This window comes from Haliotis rufescens, unplaced genomic scaffold, assembly GCF_023055435.1.
Source record: "Haliotis rufescens isolate VD_foot unplaced genomic scaffold, xgHalRufe1.0.p SCAF_8, whole genome shotgun sequence".
NCBI classification, from domain to species: Eukaryota; Metazoa; Mollusca; class Gastropoda; order Lepetellida; family Haliotidae; genus Haliotis; species Haliotis rufescens.
Window position 1 is genome coordinate 14158628 of NW_025964372.1, and position 16961 is coordinate 14175588.

A 16961-nucleotide genomic window follows, 5' to 3' on the forward strand; every position below is an offset into this window, starting at 1 on the left:
CATGGTTGCCGAATGTCAAAATACAATCAATAAAGTAATATCTATTTTCAGGATTTCCATATTTCTGTTCAGGTTTATGCAGAGTTCAATTTGTCATGACATTGTTTATGAGAGATAAGTTCGTCATATGCTTATGTTGTTTGATCAGAAGATGCATTATTTCTACATAATTATAAGACTTTCATCGCATCAATTCATTTTGTAGTCCCTCCTTTTTAATAAACAATCAAATCCCGGGTTCAAATAACGTGCGCATGTTACATACTCGAATAGGCCGTCTACAGTATTAGGTAAACGCTGATGGAACAGTTCAGTATAACCTGTGACAGGTTTTAATCAACATTGTAAGATAAGATTAGCGTGACCTACTCCTTTCCTTGAGTTATAATTGTGTACAAGAGACATTCAAAATGTCTTCCTTTTTCATCGTTGCAATTCTTCTCGTTGGCGTTTCATGGTAAGTTGTAATATTTTGAAATGTCAGTTTGATCAGTCTAGTGACACTGCGTAATAATATATTTGACTAAGTTTTGGCTTGCCATCGGCACAAAACTTGCATTTTCAATGCTCACTATGTTTAAGATCTGATCGCAATTACGTAACAAATATGTATACACAAAACTGTTTGGGTCATATGCACAAACTTTCCGTTTCATAACATTAAGAGGTTTCAGAGAAGATGTCGCAAAAAAGAAAAGCGGAGCTAAAAAAAGGAGCTTGGACTAAAAATTTGCGAAAGAAGCTCTTATTCTGGTCCTTGCTAATATTTAATTTCACAATGTTACATGAAGAAATTGATAAATAATTGGCTAATGTAGCCGTTTCAATATGTCTGCATTTGGCAGTCATGACTACGACATTTCTAATCCACTTCTCCTGGAACCCCTTACGGCATGTCAAGTTGCTCATGATATCAACAGCTCATTTATGGACCACGTGAGGCTCATGGAAAGAACGGTTCCCCAGCAACCTATGAATGTCGAATGATGTGACGTAATAGATGGGTGGTTAGGCACGGTTGATTGTGTCATAGAAACCCTGTGGCAAGGGACGTTTCCCATGATGTCAACCACTGGCGTGACTGATCCAGGCTAGTTTAATTACGGACTAGCTAGTCTCGTCCTTACTTGACAAGGAATGTAAACGCTTATGTGATTGCACGTGGCCCTGTTCACAATCAAAAATGAGGAGAGGTTAAGCAACGTCGGTCGCATAGATTTGTTGCATGGGTGACAGTGTTCGAAAGTTTGACCCCTGAGAGTTTCTAGGGATTCGGTCCCGATCCACACTGAAGCACATGTAGCACATGTTGTCTCCTTCAACCGGAAGTGACTTTGTTCTAAATATGCGTCTGTTCACCATGCAAGAAAAAAATGGGTACCCGGTAGAATATGGTATTGTGACTGCTAACTGTCTAGCACTTTTCAAGGCAGCTCGGGTTAACGTTGTATAGTCTCTGAGGGGTAACGAATGGAAACCGCATGAATCCTGATCCATTGACTGGAGTAATAATGTTACCGCTTTGAGCCACGCCGAGTGTTGGGAGGCAAGCGCAATATACGTGCGCACATTAGTATTATTCTTTCCATTGAGTATGTGCTGTGTACGTTTTCAAAAGCCGTTTCGACAATAAGCATGATACAATCGTCGGCTATAAAGTAGTTGATGTCGGCAAATGCAGGTACATGTACAATTTTGTGTGTATTCCTTTTGACAGATGGATTTCTAAAACTGAGGCGATAAAATAAAACCGGAAAAACATCATACTTAATGCTTTGTAAGCCAAGATATGCGATAACTTTGAATTATGGGGGGCATTCTAAAAAGCGACGACGTTGTTGCTGCATTTGTTTGCTTGTCATGTGAAATGTAATTTTCCAATTTTCCAGCGAGCACAATCATCACGACAGCCATGAAATCTACACTAATGTGATCGAAAATGTATGGCTGAGCTCGGATGATAACGGCGATGGCATCTTTGAAAGATTCGAACTGACTCTTGTCTTCGCTCACTACGATGAAAATGGTCAGACTGGGATGGGATTGGATGTCTGTGGTTAAAGACTGGGAGTGGATGCCAGGAAGTCCTTGCTCTGGGAGTCATAGTGCCTTTAGGCCAAAACTTGGAGTGTCATGGTGTTTTTAGTCCAAAACTAGGAGTGAGTGTCATGGTGCCTTTGTACCAAAACTGGGAGTGAGTGTCATGGTGCCTTTGGTCCAAAACTGGGAGTGAGTGTTATGGTGCCTTTGGACCAAAACTGGGAGTGAGTGTCATGGTGCCTTTGTACCAAGACTGGGAATGAGTGTCATGGTACCTTTGGACCAAGACTGGGAGTGAGTGTTATGGTGTCTTTAGTCCAAAACTGGGAGTGAGTGTCATGGTACCTTTGGACCAAGACCGGGAGTGAGTGTCATGGTGCCTTTGGACCAAGACCGGGAGTGAGTGTCATGGTGCCTTTGTACCAAGACTGGGAATGAGTGTCATGGTGCCTTTGGACCAAGACCGGGAGTGAGTGTCATGGTGCCTTTGGACCAAGACTGGGTGTGAGTGTCATGGTGCCTTTGGACCAAGACCGGGAGTGAGTGTCATGGTGCCTTTGTACCAAGACCGGGAGTGAGTGTCATGGTACCTTTGGACCAAGACTGGGAATGTGTGTTATGGTGCCTTAGGACCAAGACCGGGAGTGAGTGTCATGGTGCCTTTGGACCAAGACCGGGAGTGAGTGTCATGGTGCCTTTGTACCAAGACTGGGAGTGAGTGTCATGGTGCCTTTGGACCAAGACTGGGAGTGAGTGTCATGGTGCCTTTGGACCAAGACCGGGAGTGAGTGTCATGGTGCCTTTGTACCAAGACTGGGTGTGAGTGTCATGGTGCCTTTGGACCAAGACCGGGAGTGAGTGTCATGGTGCCTTTGTACCAAGACTGGGTGTGAGTGTCATGGTGCCTTTGGACCAAGACCGGGAGTGAGTGTCATGGTGCCTTTGTACCAAGACCGGGAGTGAGTGTCATGGTACCTTTGGACCAAGACTGGGAATGTGTGTTATGGTGCCTTAGGACCAAGACCGGGAGTGAGTGTCATGGTGCCTTTGGACCAAGACCGGGAGTGAGTGTCATGGTGCCTTTGGACCAAGACTGGGAGTGAGTGTCATGGTGCCTTTGGACCAAGACCGGGAGTGAGTGTCATGGTGCCTTTGTACCAAGACTGGGTGTGAGTGTCATGGTGCCTTTGGACCAAGACCGGGAGTGAGTGTCATGGTGCCTTTTGTACCAAGACTGGGAGTGAGTGTCATGGTGCCTTTGGACCAAGACTGGGTGTGAGTGTCATGGTACCTTTGGACGAAACCTGGGAATGAGTGTCATGGTACCTTTGGACCAAGACTGAGTGTGAGTGTCATGGTACCTTTGGACCAAGACTGGGTGTGAGTGTCATAGTGCCTTTGGACCAAAACTGGGAGTGAGTGTCATGGTGCCTTTGGACCAAGAATGGGGGCTGATGACTGATGTAAGAGTGGGAGTCAGGGTGTATGATCTCAGACTGGGGCTGTGTGTCTTAGCAATCCGTCACTGTCACCGTTATGGTTTAGATCCTTTGGGGACTCAGGGTTAGAAGCGGTCCCGAACAACCTATGCTATGCTATAAGGATCGGGGGCTCTTCGTCGGTGTCTGGTTGACCGTTGTCATCCTACACAAACGGCAATATATCTATCACTGGTTTGTCTGACCAAGAGAATATTATTTACTCTGGAATATTGCTGAGTGTGGAGTTTAACAACAAACAAACGTTACGGTTCTATGGATCTGTTGTTCAGGCTTGGTGACTGCGTGGGATGTTGGTTATGTTTGTTGTTTAATGCCGCACTGAGCAATTTTCCAGCTATATGACGGCGGTATGTAAATAATGGACCAGACAATCCATTGATTGACATTATGAGCATCGGAGTACGATGACATGGATCAACAAAGTCAGCGAGTCAAAACCACCCAATTACACTTCGGTTACAGGTTGCCATGATATAATTTTTGACTGGTCCTTAAGAAAAAAATCGTGTCTTGAAGCAGTGATCGAAAATATATCTCCTTCCCGTTGGAATAAGAAATGGTGGCTCCCCAGTGTTTTACCTTTCCTTTGTCACCAGGTGATAAGATTGTCACCCACCACGAGTACATGGACTCCGTGCCTGCACACTCCACCCTGAGGGAGTACAGCCATGCGGTCTTCAAGGAGTTCGACGCTAATGATGACGACCTGCTTGACACTCCAGACATCGATCTCGTCTATGGCAAAATGGATCTTGACGGTAAACAATACATTATTACAGTCCCTACAACACTCGTACCTATGATCAGTAGGGATCGTTTTCCACTACTTGCACCCACGGCAGAAATCATTCGTGTGAGATCAAACGATGTCCTTGTGCTAAAACACACATTTTCAAAGGTTTTATTTTATTGTCCGGTTCTACATATAAAGGTCCGGTGGTGAAGTATGTCTACAGGTGAGGTGGGATCATCTGTTATTGGGGGCGGTCGGGTAGCCTAGTGGTTAAAGCGTTCGCTTGTCACGCCGAAGGACCCGGGTTCGAATCCCGACATTGGTACATTGTGTGAAGCCCATTTCTTGTGTCCCCCGCCGTGATACTGCTGGAATATATTTCTAAAAGCGGCGTAAAAACATACTCACTCACTCATCTGTTATTGGACGATTACAAGTTGCCAGCTCTTCCTTTATGATGTGACCCATGAAGATCCGGAGTAGAATAGGTCTTCAGCAACCCATGCTTGCCGTAAAAGGCGAGTATGCTTGTCGCAAGAGGCGACTAATGCGATCGCGTGGTCCGAATCGACGTCTTGGTTCGATGCTCATGATATCAATCACTGGATTGTCTGGTCCAGACTCGATTATTAACAGACCGCCGTCATATTGCTGGAATATTGCGGAGTGCGGCGTTTAGCAACAAAGAACCATAAAAAGGTTCAAAAGTACAAACTTTGTTAAAAGGCAAGCAAAAGCTGGAACATTAAAACATGTCCGACAGAACGTGATGCTTGTCGCGTGCTTTCAGTCACAGGTTTGCCAGGCATCATGATTGAGCTTGCGTGTTGTGCGTCAAACGACAATCACTAACACTTGGGCAATGGTCGGCCCCTGCAAGAGTTGATTTTGAAACCTATGCTGGAATCCGGGTTCGACCTGATTATGTTGGAGCTATAAATGGCGCTCATAGGTTTCACAATAGTGGAAACCCGCATGACTTCCGTTTTATCGCCCACCTCAAGCTCACACGCACAGTTATAAAACTGAATTACTGTTCAAAGCTCTAAACTGTCTCGCCCTCCAACACTGCGACGAAATACAGTAACTGCATTTGTTTGGAATATCTGGCTATGACATTTCAAGAATCTGCTTATTTTGTTCAGGAAACAAGGAAGTCTCTAAAGATGAGTTTACAGCCTATTGGATGAACGTAAGTGTACAAAGCTTGATAGATTAGGTTTAAACCTCTGCTTGTCTAATATTCAGCCAAAATAAATATCTGGTGGTTTGGTTATCTCCCCGTCTCTCCAAAACCCCCGTGGAGTTTCCACTTGAAGAGGACCCAAATTACCTATGCTTACCGAAGGAGGCGCATAAAAAGGATCGGGTGCTCAGTCTCGGTGACATGGGTCATTGCGTGTTGTCGAACTCAGTCGGAATATTGCTGAACAACAAATATAACAAACCTGTTGATGAAAATATCAATCACTGGTTTGTCTGGTCAGTAAATTAATATTTACAGGCCGACGTCACATTGCGTTGATTTCAACAACAATATACCAACAATATACAAACATGCCGTAACTTCGGCGATGAAGTATAATATCACTACCCCGTTGTTATTATGGAATAACCGTGAGACGAACGACAATATAATCTACCCCTGTATTTGATTTGATTTGTTTTTTGTTTTTTTGTCAGAGGCGAGTAAGCGAATCGGTTGGTGAGGCCAGGTGAAATTGTTGATGACGCGGCAAAGTACCCTGACGGCGTGGATTGTTGCTCATTACATCAATCACAGATTGTCTTGCCCAGAATCGATCATTTACAGTCCATCGTAATATAGCTGAAGTATTGTTAAGTGCGGCTTGAAACAACAAGACACGCAATTATTTTGTATTAATAGATATAATCGATCACATATTTTTATTACACTTCAGATTTTGACGAAGACGGCTCACCTGCACGGCCACGGCCTTCACTTGGGCCACCACAACTGAATCACGTGACCACATGCAGTAATAACTGCTAAACGTGTTTGATCAATAAAACAGGAATTTTCCTACATATTTACAGTGATACATGTGGAAACAAACAAAGGATATTGACCGGTATGTTTTGGTGTCTGACATGTAAAACTCGTTAACATTGACTGTCCAGCTATTATTCCCTGATTGGTTTGATAGATACCTCTATTTCATGCACTTGGGTTACAACAAAGTGTAGGACTCATTTACAATGTCTGGGAATACTGCTAGATTTAATCAAATTAGTAGTAATGTACTGACTGAAAAACGTCAAATTTTGCAACATCCCCACGAGTTACAGGAGCAGGATACGGAGTCTTCTCCCAGTGGTCTGAATGTTATAAGAGCCGACCAATGAGGATCTGGCGGTCACATGGTGTTACCAGTCTTGGTTGATGCATGTCATCGAATCCCCATGGGGTAGATCCACGCTCACGATGACAGGGCTGTCTGGTCCAGACTGGATTGTTTTCAGAACGCCAACATATAGATAGTGCTGTGTTAAACCACAAACAAACAAACAAACATTGTGGTGGAGTTCACCTTGAGGTGATATTGCTTGATCTCGTCAAAGCGATATATCTCGCTGATCCCAGTTTTTGGATGACAGACTTGCACATCTGCCCCTTTAACGTACCGATTTCGTTTTTTTCTAATGACAGTGATGTTACGAGTCGATTCCCAAATTGAAACAATATGTTAAGTCAGAAATCTGTACGGAAAAGAACTTATAATTAATGTGAAACCAACGAATTGAGTGAAGTGATATTTAAAGTCACATCGGCAATATTTCAGCCATACAGAGACGAGAAGTTATAGATTAATAATACATATATAGAGACTAAATAAAAACCTGTCCTCGATGGTCAGAAAGTAACACAGATTAATATTTAATACTTGTATTCAACCATAAAAGGATATTACTATATGTAACAATACAAAATGAAAAAGGGGTATAGATCGCCAGCAACTGAAGGTAGATCACCATACTAGTGTGAGGATATGTAAGACAACATCAGGAGGACAAAATATTTACGCTCCATCAACCATACCGCCGTCATATAGCTGGAATATTGCTGAGTGCGGCGTTAAATAACAAACAACCCACCCTTTGAGGGAACGCATGTCTTTCACGTTTACAACTTTGGTGAAACCAACGAGCACGAGTATGGTGCTGACAAACCAAAAGATCATAATCTGGGATTCGTACCTGTGTTGATAGTTTTTTGGACTCAACTCTGTAAGGCGAATTGTGGGGCCTGAGACGAATGACACACTCATGGCCCCGCCTTGGATTAGGGCACAGGAACATGTACGCATTGACACAGCTGTGTGTTATGGAGATAATAAAGAAGAGATCAATGAAATCGGCAATAATCCGGTCAAATGGGTTTCAATATGAATTTGTGCCGATAGGATGTGACGTCATCACGTCACGGACTCGTGGACAAAAAGGGAAATGTCCGAGTATCACGCAAAACCACATGCAATAAAGACATGTAGAAAGTAGTGGTTGTTTTGTTGTTGTTTCATACTATTACAGCATGACCGTACAATTGGCGAATGCATTTTAATAAGAAATATTAAATACTACACCATTTAGTTTGGTGTCCGAAGCGAAATGAGAGATGACATTTCGCAACTGGTATTTATTTTAATAGAGGGTTCTCAGATAGTTAGACAGGCATACAATTCCATTGTTTTAATCAGAAATTCAAATTAGAATATTATTCAGTGACATCCATATTTACTTTGTATACAGAAGATAGATTCTCTTATTTTTTTAGTATTTACAGGCAACCATCATATGACTATATAATGGTCGACACTCGACCATATTCGAAACCGAGTTTCTTATCAGCATTTCATGCAATCGGTGCACCTACGCAAGACTAATATTATGACAGGTCAGCACTTTGACCTAGTAGCAGCAGATAATATCTATTTTAATCGCAGCATGAACAGGTAAGTATATAAATCATGCTTTAATATCATTTTAAAACAAAACATAACACTTGGTTTCTTCAAGGTCTATATATGTATGGTTTACAATATTACTTATTATAATGAAAACGAACCATGGAGAGGTGAGATATATGGTGTAAAATAGAGCTACAGTGTAATTGAAGTAAGTGTCAAGCATGACACATTCTTATGGCATAATCTTGAAAGGAATTGGCAATAGGGTAATCTGTATTGGTTTCATACACAATGAACCCTTGGGAACTCTGAGCTCCCATCAACAGTTGTAGGACAACGTTAACCTCATGGACACCATGCGTGCCTCTCGTCTAGCTGATCTGTTTCTAGATCCATAATTTCTGCTCTGATTGAAATCGAAACTGAACTGAAACTTCAGCTCTATCAATGATCTTATCTCGTTCAATAACCATCAAAATAGCCAATTCCCTTCCTCTGATTTACCCACCTGAACTAGAAATAAAGGAAACTAGTCAGACCGCCTCGTCTGTTTCATATATAGGTCGTGATATTTAGATTTAGATCATAAAAAATCAGAATGACAAAAAAATAAAAAATAAAACTCTTTACAAGACTGAATGACAAGGGAAAACTTCAACTTTCCACTGGTCAATTTTCCCCATATTTGAAGCAAAATTCCAGCAGCTCCAGCCTTTGATATTTAAATTTTACAACTTTTGAGGTACCATCGAGCTTGCTCATTCGTCATCTAGGTTACAACATTCAAGGCCCCAGTACAGCTTTTCAAAGGTTTTAAGGTAAACATGTGAATGGCATTTCCAAATTTGACGCATCAGTGACGTCAAATCGGAATCGTACAATCGAGATTTCTTAGGAATATGGGATGGGTTTTGTTGCTTTTATGAACTTGTCAGCTGACTTGGTTGATGCATGTCATCGTAAAACCAATTGTGTGGATCGACGCTCATGATATTAATCACTGGATTGTCTTGTCCAGACTCGATTATTTACAGACCGCCATCATACAGTTGGAATATTGCTGAGCGCGGCGTTAAACACCAAACCAACCAGCCTGTCTGTCTGTCTGTCCATCCGTCCGTTATCATTTCGTAATGGGTGGGGTGGGGTGGTTGGAGATATATAGACTCGTCTGCCTGTCTGTCCATCCGTCCGTTATCATTTCGTAATGGGTGGGGTGGGGTGGGGAAGATATATAGACTCGTCTGCCTGTCCGTCCATCCGTCCGTTATCATTTCGTTACCGTAGCACAACTCGAAAACCGTTCAATAGTTTTCAACACAGATTGGCAGATATATGAAACAGATCCTCATGTGCTGCTTTTTGCTAGTTATTTTGGGTATGTTTATTTTTCCAGATTTCCATGGAAACAAATTGGACTTAGTCTCAAACGGGGGTGGTAGATTTCGTTTCCGGAACGCAACTTGAAAACCGTGAAAGAATTTTCATCTAAACTTTATACATGTATTAACCAAAGGCTGAAATGGTGCCTTGTACTATTTAGGATTTTTTCACCTGTTTCCATGGAAACAAGTTGGACTTAGGTAGGTAGGTGTCATTTCCGAAGCTGAACTAACGATCTGTTCAACATTTGTCATCCAAACTTGGTACATGTATTAATCAGTGGTTGAACTGTTGACATTTTGCTATTAAGGGATTTAAGTTTGACTTTAAATTTGACTCTATTCACAATGGTGTGTTTGTCCGGACCATGATTCTAAAACTAATAGGTATTCTTTCATGAAACTGTGCGCACACATGGTGCCATTTGTTATTAAGTGATTTTAACAATTATTTTTTTTTGTCCATTGTCCATGAACAGTTTGACTCTGTTCATATTGCTATGTATCTGACAGAAAAACAAAGTTCTGAATCTTACTTCCATGTCATTGTTTTGATAGCTCAATAACTACTCTTGTATTTTCGCATTTTCTCATCAAGTTGGACTTAAAGTAACAGTAGGATAATTTGTTCTTTCGAATTTGTGGGGACAGGTACTTTTGTCATCTTCTGATGACTCTTGTTTAGTGACTGCCGTCATATATCTGAAATGTCGCGGTGTTAAACAAAGCAACCAAACTAAAGGTAACAATTCACACATTTGCGTCCATGTACATTTATTATCAGGCGAGACGGATTTGTAAAAAACAATCAACTAGCAAAATGGTGACCCGATATCTTTATCTACTTCAGATAAGTCTTTCCAGCCAACGTCAGAGGATTGCCACGTTTTGTTTCCACTTTAAAGACTTTGCATTGTTAAATGGTGTTATTCAAGTTCAAATCCTTGGTGTAAAGATATCGTTGTTTCCATAGCAGCCACACAAATGAATAATGCTATGTTTTGTATTTAATATTATATTTATTCGACATGTGGTTTCAAAAGAGAAACCATGTTTTTATCGTATTTTGGTGCCACTTTCTAGTAAACTAATAGCTAACTGATCTCAACATTTTATATGTATTTTATATATAGCATTTTCTTTGTGTTAATAGTTCCACGTCAACATGAACGCTCTGGCTGTGTGTGTAGGCTGGACTGTGATATCAGCTGCATTGTCAGACAGGTATCTGTAATGGGTTTGTTGATGTGACGCCATCGTATTTGTTGTTATTATGCACTCGTAATAGTGATGCTGCTTACATGACTGACGTTTATACGGTTTTGCAACTACATCTACTATTACCTAGTGGAAAAAAGTAACTGTGCTTCATACAAAGTGGTGTAAATGTTATTGAAGTTAATAACATAATAATTTGGTCATTCGTCTGATCAATGTTTTATCATAAGAAATTCATTGACAACACCCATACCTCGGAACAGGAGACAGAGCAACACGTGGTGTAACAACTCAATTAACAAAGTCAGTATACTGGCGAGGCAGCATTCAAGGCACCAGATGATTGATCCAAATGTCAGGGGGCACGAGTGGCCCTGTCGTCTGCGGCGCCGCGATTCGCTTTGCAGAGTTGCGTCCCTTGGCCACGCCAGAAACCTATTATTGTGGGTTCGGATCCCGGTTCGCCCCGATTATGCTTCTAGGTTTGTCAGCACCATATCCGTTCTTGTGGGTTTTACCGAAGTAGTAAACGTCTAAGACCTGCATCACCTCGGGATTTCCTCCCACATTTAGCTGACACGCCGCAATGTAACTGGAATACTGTTAAAAGCGGCGTTAAACCAAACTCACTCACTCACTCCAAATGTCAACCAAAGATTGGCCCAACTAGTGTAACCGGCTGGTTCTTGTCCTGTTGTAGGCGTCGCCCTATCTCATTCCAGACATGTTTTGTGGGGGAGAGGTCCGTAGAAACAGCCGGCGGCCATGGCAGGACAGCAATGTTTTGCTGCCTCTAAAAGTCTGTTACAACACGTGCAGCATCTGGGCTGGCATAATCCTGCTGTAACATGAATTTACGTCCCTGCATTTGCAGAACATAAAACATATTCTCGACCGATGTCGAGTACGTTAATACTGATGTGTTGTAGGCCCTCACGAGTTGTGGTGGCATCCCATACATTTGCATTCACACCCCAAAACGGAAGCGTCGCTTAGCCCGTAGACACTTTCCCGACCATCAGAGCTGTCCGGACGAGACATGTACTCATCTGTGAACAGTATTCTATCCCAGTCTACGCTCGGCGTGCCTGACGGTAACGTTGAAGCAAATTGTGCGTATCGCTTGACGTCGGGGTCCCCTCAACCGGTGAGTGAGTGAGTTACTGTGTTAGGCATTATTTCGCCCATATAGCGACCAAGTTAATATATTCACAATTTAGGCATTTATGCAAAGTATAATTTTAAACCAATTTATGAAACCTATTTTAGCATAACAATATCATGTATACAGTTTTAAAACAGGGCTATAGGCCACCAGTTACCAAAGCTAGGCCACCTCGCAGGGGATCATGGGGTCTTACAGTACCTCTGCTTCCTGCATGCTACCTCAGCAGGATTTATGTCATCACTTTAGCTACTGGGGGTTGTGCACAATGCTAGCCAATATTAAAAAAAATCTCATTAATGAGTTGGCTTAAAAACACTGGTTGATGATAGTTACATCGATTATGATAGGATTATGTGTCACACAGGGAGACAATATTTTTACGCTACGTTAAGCTTCTGGACAGAGCCTTCAATAATATCAGTTGCTAATAGCATCACGCCAATTTAAAAAGAAGCATTTAATTTTTCACATGCATGTTTAAAATTTATGATACAGACCAATTTCTTTCAAGTTATTTATGATGAGATGTCCGCTGACACGGGAAACGAGATCTTTCAGATTTACCCTTTGAGAATGTGAATCCCTGCGATTGCAAAGTCCACACAGTCGAGCAATATATGCTTGACGGTGAACCTTTCATCACAAGGGATAAACTTAGGAGGTTCATTCTCGTTCATATGACCAGTTGTTGGTTGTAGGCACCCTGGCTGTAGTATAAGGAAGCATTTAGTCAACCATAAGGGCTCGTTTTGCATCCCATGTAAACAGTTGCCCAAATTGCTCATGATTGTGTCCGAAAATGCTTTGCCGGTGGCGATTCTGTCACGTACAATATATCACTATTCACCTGTACAGAATATTACTGGCTCTGATTTCTACCTCTCAATAAGTCTTATAATGACCAAAGCAGCTTACATACTTGGTATATTACACCTTTGAAAATTGAAAAGAAAGTCAAAGGGAATCCACCTTAAATTGGGATCGATGGCATGCATCAACTACGAGTCTGCGAGCCTGACTACCCGATCCCGTTAGTCACCTCTTACGACAAGCATAGTCGCCTTTTACAGCAAGCATGGGTTGCTGAAGACCTATTCTACCCCGGATCTTCATGGGGGACAAGCATGGGTTGCTGAAGACCTATTCTACCCCGGATTGCCAGGGGTCCAGACTCCGACTCCATATGAGCAGCATTTAATTACATAAGGGATTCATGACAGTCAGTGGAAGATCAACCCAGCGATATTGACTACTGCGACATTGCTGAGTCTTCAGTCTTTAAACAATTGACACGAGCGCTTAATATTCAAAATATGTACAAGCGGATCGATTATTCCATCTTCGCGAGGCAAGGGAGTTACCTGACTTTAAAAGTTAAGTTTTCACCCTTGCCGAACTAGGCTGGAATTATGCAGACATAGTTTGGCATGACTAACGACTCTATACATAGTCTAATCAAAATCCATAAACGATATCGACATCCGGCTCATAAACAAGATCGCATGTGCCGTGCCGAATTCGTTCGATAGCAGGATTTGCAGAGTTCCGTCAACTGGGTGTCGACACATATCTTTTGATGTTTTGATGTTTTTACTCAAGGTGCTGAAGTGATATGAGTACTTCGTGAGGTAAAACCCGTTTAAATACAATAAAGAATTTCATTATCGGTGAGATCGTCTTGACTTGACCGTTTGATGCATATGCAAGTGAAATGAGAGGTGGAATCTGACGCGGGAGTTAGTTATTCGTGACCATTTTACAAAGGGGGTGAAATATTTTAAGTTTGAACGGGTGATTTGGTCATTTCAAAACAACGTGAAGCGTTATTTCATTCAAAATATATATTGGGCGATATATCCAAATGTGATGTAACAATTCCAAGCCCGTTTGGGATGTTATGTTTGGTTTAAGTCAGTGCTTGATTGAAAGAATGCACAGTCTCCAAAAAAAAGGAAACAAATTTGCAATTAACCCAGCTGTCATTCAAAGCAAAGTGGCCCTACATAAAGAATTTGGAATTGCTGCCATTGACAAGGCCTCAAATGTCATAACCATTACATATAAGCATCACTTCATTAATTGTTTGATCAAAAACTTGGTATAAGTAACATATCAAATAATGCCACAGTAGACGTAATGGCAATTGACTGGGTTATTGAACATTGTATTACACAATTTTATGATATACTAATATGCCGATTCATATCATATAACCACATGAACCATTCCATTTCTTCGTGCACCTGCCTCGTGTAGCAGGTTGATATTTGAATTAATTGTCTGAGTTGTCTCGAATATCTGATCAGTCAACGGCTGTTACAATATACAAACCTTATTTTAAGTTAAGCTTTAATTAATGCCACACATAAGCAATAAAGCGAGGCTGGAATCCAAACACAGTCAGTGCATTATACTTGCACGTCCAAAGATGATTGAAAAGACATTTGAGGGACGTTATCATTTGTGTGTAAGCAAATATAACTATTTGTTTGTGAATAATTCCTCATTGATTGGTATAAAATGTTTGTAAATGTACCAATGCGGAGATACACATTTTAAAGAACACATCATCATGTAAAGCTGCACATTTTAAAACTAGAACACGAGATATACACACATACATGGTTTGCACGTGCTTAATATAGGTGCATGTTAGACTAAGTATATATTTCAATGACCCAAATATAGGCGGAAGAACGCATTTCTAAACTGTTTTGTGCCATTTGTTGTGTTGTGTGCCACTATCGCGCCGCCAATGCGCCACTATAGACACTACTGCGCGGCTAACGCGAAGCATCGCACCTTTTGCTCTGTACTTTCATGGCTCTGTCGCGAACCTATTTTACGATACAGGGAAATGAACTAATGAAATTTGTCCAGGCGTGGCATTTGGGGAATATTTACCAAGAATGTTGTATGTTGAAGGTAACCATGACCTTTAAATAACATTATTAAATAATTCTAAATCTTATGTTAAATACAGTCTGTCCGGGTTGAGAGGCACAAGGTTTGTTGTCTCGTCACTCTAGATGGGACTGGAGATGGAATTAGCATCAGGATTAATTAAGCTTCCGGTTGTGATGTGTTACTAAGTGCACGTCATCGTTTTGCCGTAATGAGATCATATTGCGAGTCTTGTTACTCATAAAAATTACTTCCTAGAACTGTTTACTAAGCTCTTGAATCTGTTTCCGAAAAAACAGAATTTCCTGAATCAGTTGTTCGAGGAATACGCCGAGAACCTTGTCATATGACAGTTTTCTTTCGTGCGATGTTGCTATGGAAAGAAGATGTAGACCCAAACAAAGGTAACATGATTTTATTACATTCAGAGTTTTCTGTTTATATTTCGGTGCAGCATGAGCCGTATACTGGGTATCTGGTGTATGATGTGTTTGAGTACATGTATGTGTCCTTGTATCCCGACTACTGGGTATCTGGTGTATGATGTGTTTGAGTACATGTATGTGTCCTTGTATCCCGACTACTGGGTATCTGGTGTATGATGTGTTTGAGTACATGTATGTGTCCTTGTATCCCGACTACTGGGTATCTGGTGTATGATGTGTTTGAGTACATGTATGTGTCATTGTATCCCGACTACTGGGTATCTGGTGTATGATGTGTTTGAGTACATGTATGTGTCCTTGTATCCCGACTACTGGGTATCTGGTGTATGATGTGTTTGAGTACATGTATGTGTCCTTGTATCCCGACTACTGGGTATCTGGTGTATGATGTGTTTGAGTACATGTATGTGTCCTTGTATCCCGACTACTGGGTATCTGGTGTATGATGTGTTTGAGTACATGTATGTGTCCTTGTATCCCGACTACTGAATATCTGGTGTATGATGTGTTTGAGTACATGTATGTGTCCTTGTATCCCGACTACTGGGTATCTGGTGTATGATGTGTTTGAGTACATGTATGTGTCCTTGTATCCCGACTACTGGGTATCTGGTGTATGATGTGTTTGAGTACATGTATGTGTCCTTGTATCCCGACTACTGGGTATCTGGTGTATGATGTGTTTGAGTACATGTATGTGTCCTTGTATCCCGACTACTGAATATCTGGTGTATGATGTGTTTGAGTACATGTATGTGTCCTTGTATCCCGACTACTGGGTATCTGGTGTATGATGTGTTTGAGTACATGTATGTGTCCTTGTATCCCGACTACTGGGTATCTGGTGTATGATGTGTTTGAGTACATGTATGTGTCCTTGTATCCCGACTACTGGACCGTTGTTCATTCTATCAACCACCGGTTTGTCTTGCCCAGACTAGATGTCGCTGTGATATAAATGAAATGAGATGACTGCGGTGTAAAACACCGATCTAACCCTCAATATGGGTGTGAGTGAGAAAGTTTTACGCATCTAATCTTTTAGCAATATACCAGCTGCTGCGACACCAGCTTTACACATTGTGCCCATGTGGCGAAATGGAGAACCCGGGTCTTCAGCATGACGAGCGAACACCTTAACCACGCCACCACCCCTCCCCCTCCGCCCTCCATATGTATATTTGACAATGAAATATTTCACCTGTAAACATATATCAATAAAAACGACACTTCTCTATTATGAAAAGCTGTTTGTTCAGAAACTCCCCGCACTGTATCTGGCCCTCGTTGAAGTGATAACAAACGTCCACAAAACTCGAATTTTAAGCCACATGGCTGCTATAGGCTATATCTTATATATTTGCATTGTAAAAGCGCAAAGGTATATATATTCAAATATCATGATACATAATTTAATTAATTTCAAAATTCAAAATGTTTTTAGTGTTGTTAAAAATTGTTGCTAAAACAACACCGCTGTAAACACTCAGTAAACGTGGTGCACGCGAACCGCGGTATGTCTCCGTCAACACAAATCTAACGCGCGCACACTTGGGTATTAATTTCAGTAAACACATCTAATGCAGGCCCCTCGCTGTATATATAAGTAAGCACAGATCTGACTCACGTACACCTTTAC

General features: G+C 41.5%; 1 protein-coding gene across 1 annotated transcript; it reads left to right on the top strand.

The window, feature by feature from the left end:
- The first annotated feature begins 355 nt into the window (after positions 1 to 355).
- Positions 356 to 6324, top strand: LOC125376924. The gene is made up of 5 exons (XM_048389490.1): positions 356 to 457; positions 1890 to 2026; positions 4139 to 4300; positions 5421 to 5467; positions 6198 to 6324. The coding sequence occupies exons 1-5, from the start codon at positions 411 to 413 to the stop codon at positions 6255 to 6257; spliced, it is 453 nt and encodes a 150-aa protein (XP_048245447.1). The 5' UTR covers positions 356 to 410; the 3' UTR covers positions 6258 to 6324.
- Positions 6325 to 16961: the final 10637 nt, after the last annotated feature.

Bases quoted from the DNA above. Each gene is read 5' to 3' on its own strand.
- LOC125376924 (XM_048389490.1), top strand. From the start codon at position 411: ATGTCTTCCTTTTTCATCGTTGCAATTCTTCTCGTTGGCGTTTCATG. The intron at 2,027-4,138 runs GTCAGACTGGGA...CTTTGTCACCAG, and splicing joins CGCTCACTACGATGAAAATG to GTGATAAGATTGTCACCCAC. The intron at 4,301-5,420 runs GTAAACAATACA...TATTTTGTTCAG, and splicing joins TGGCAAAATGGATCTTGACG to GAAACAAGGAAGTCTCTAAA.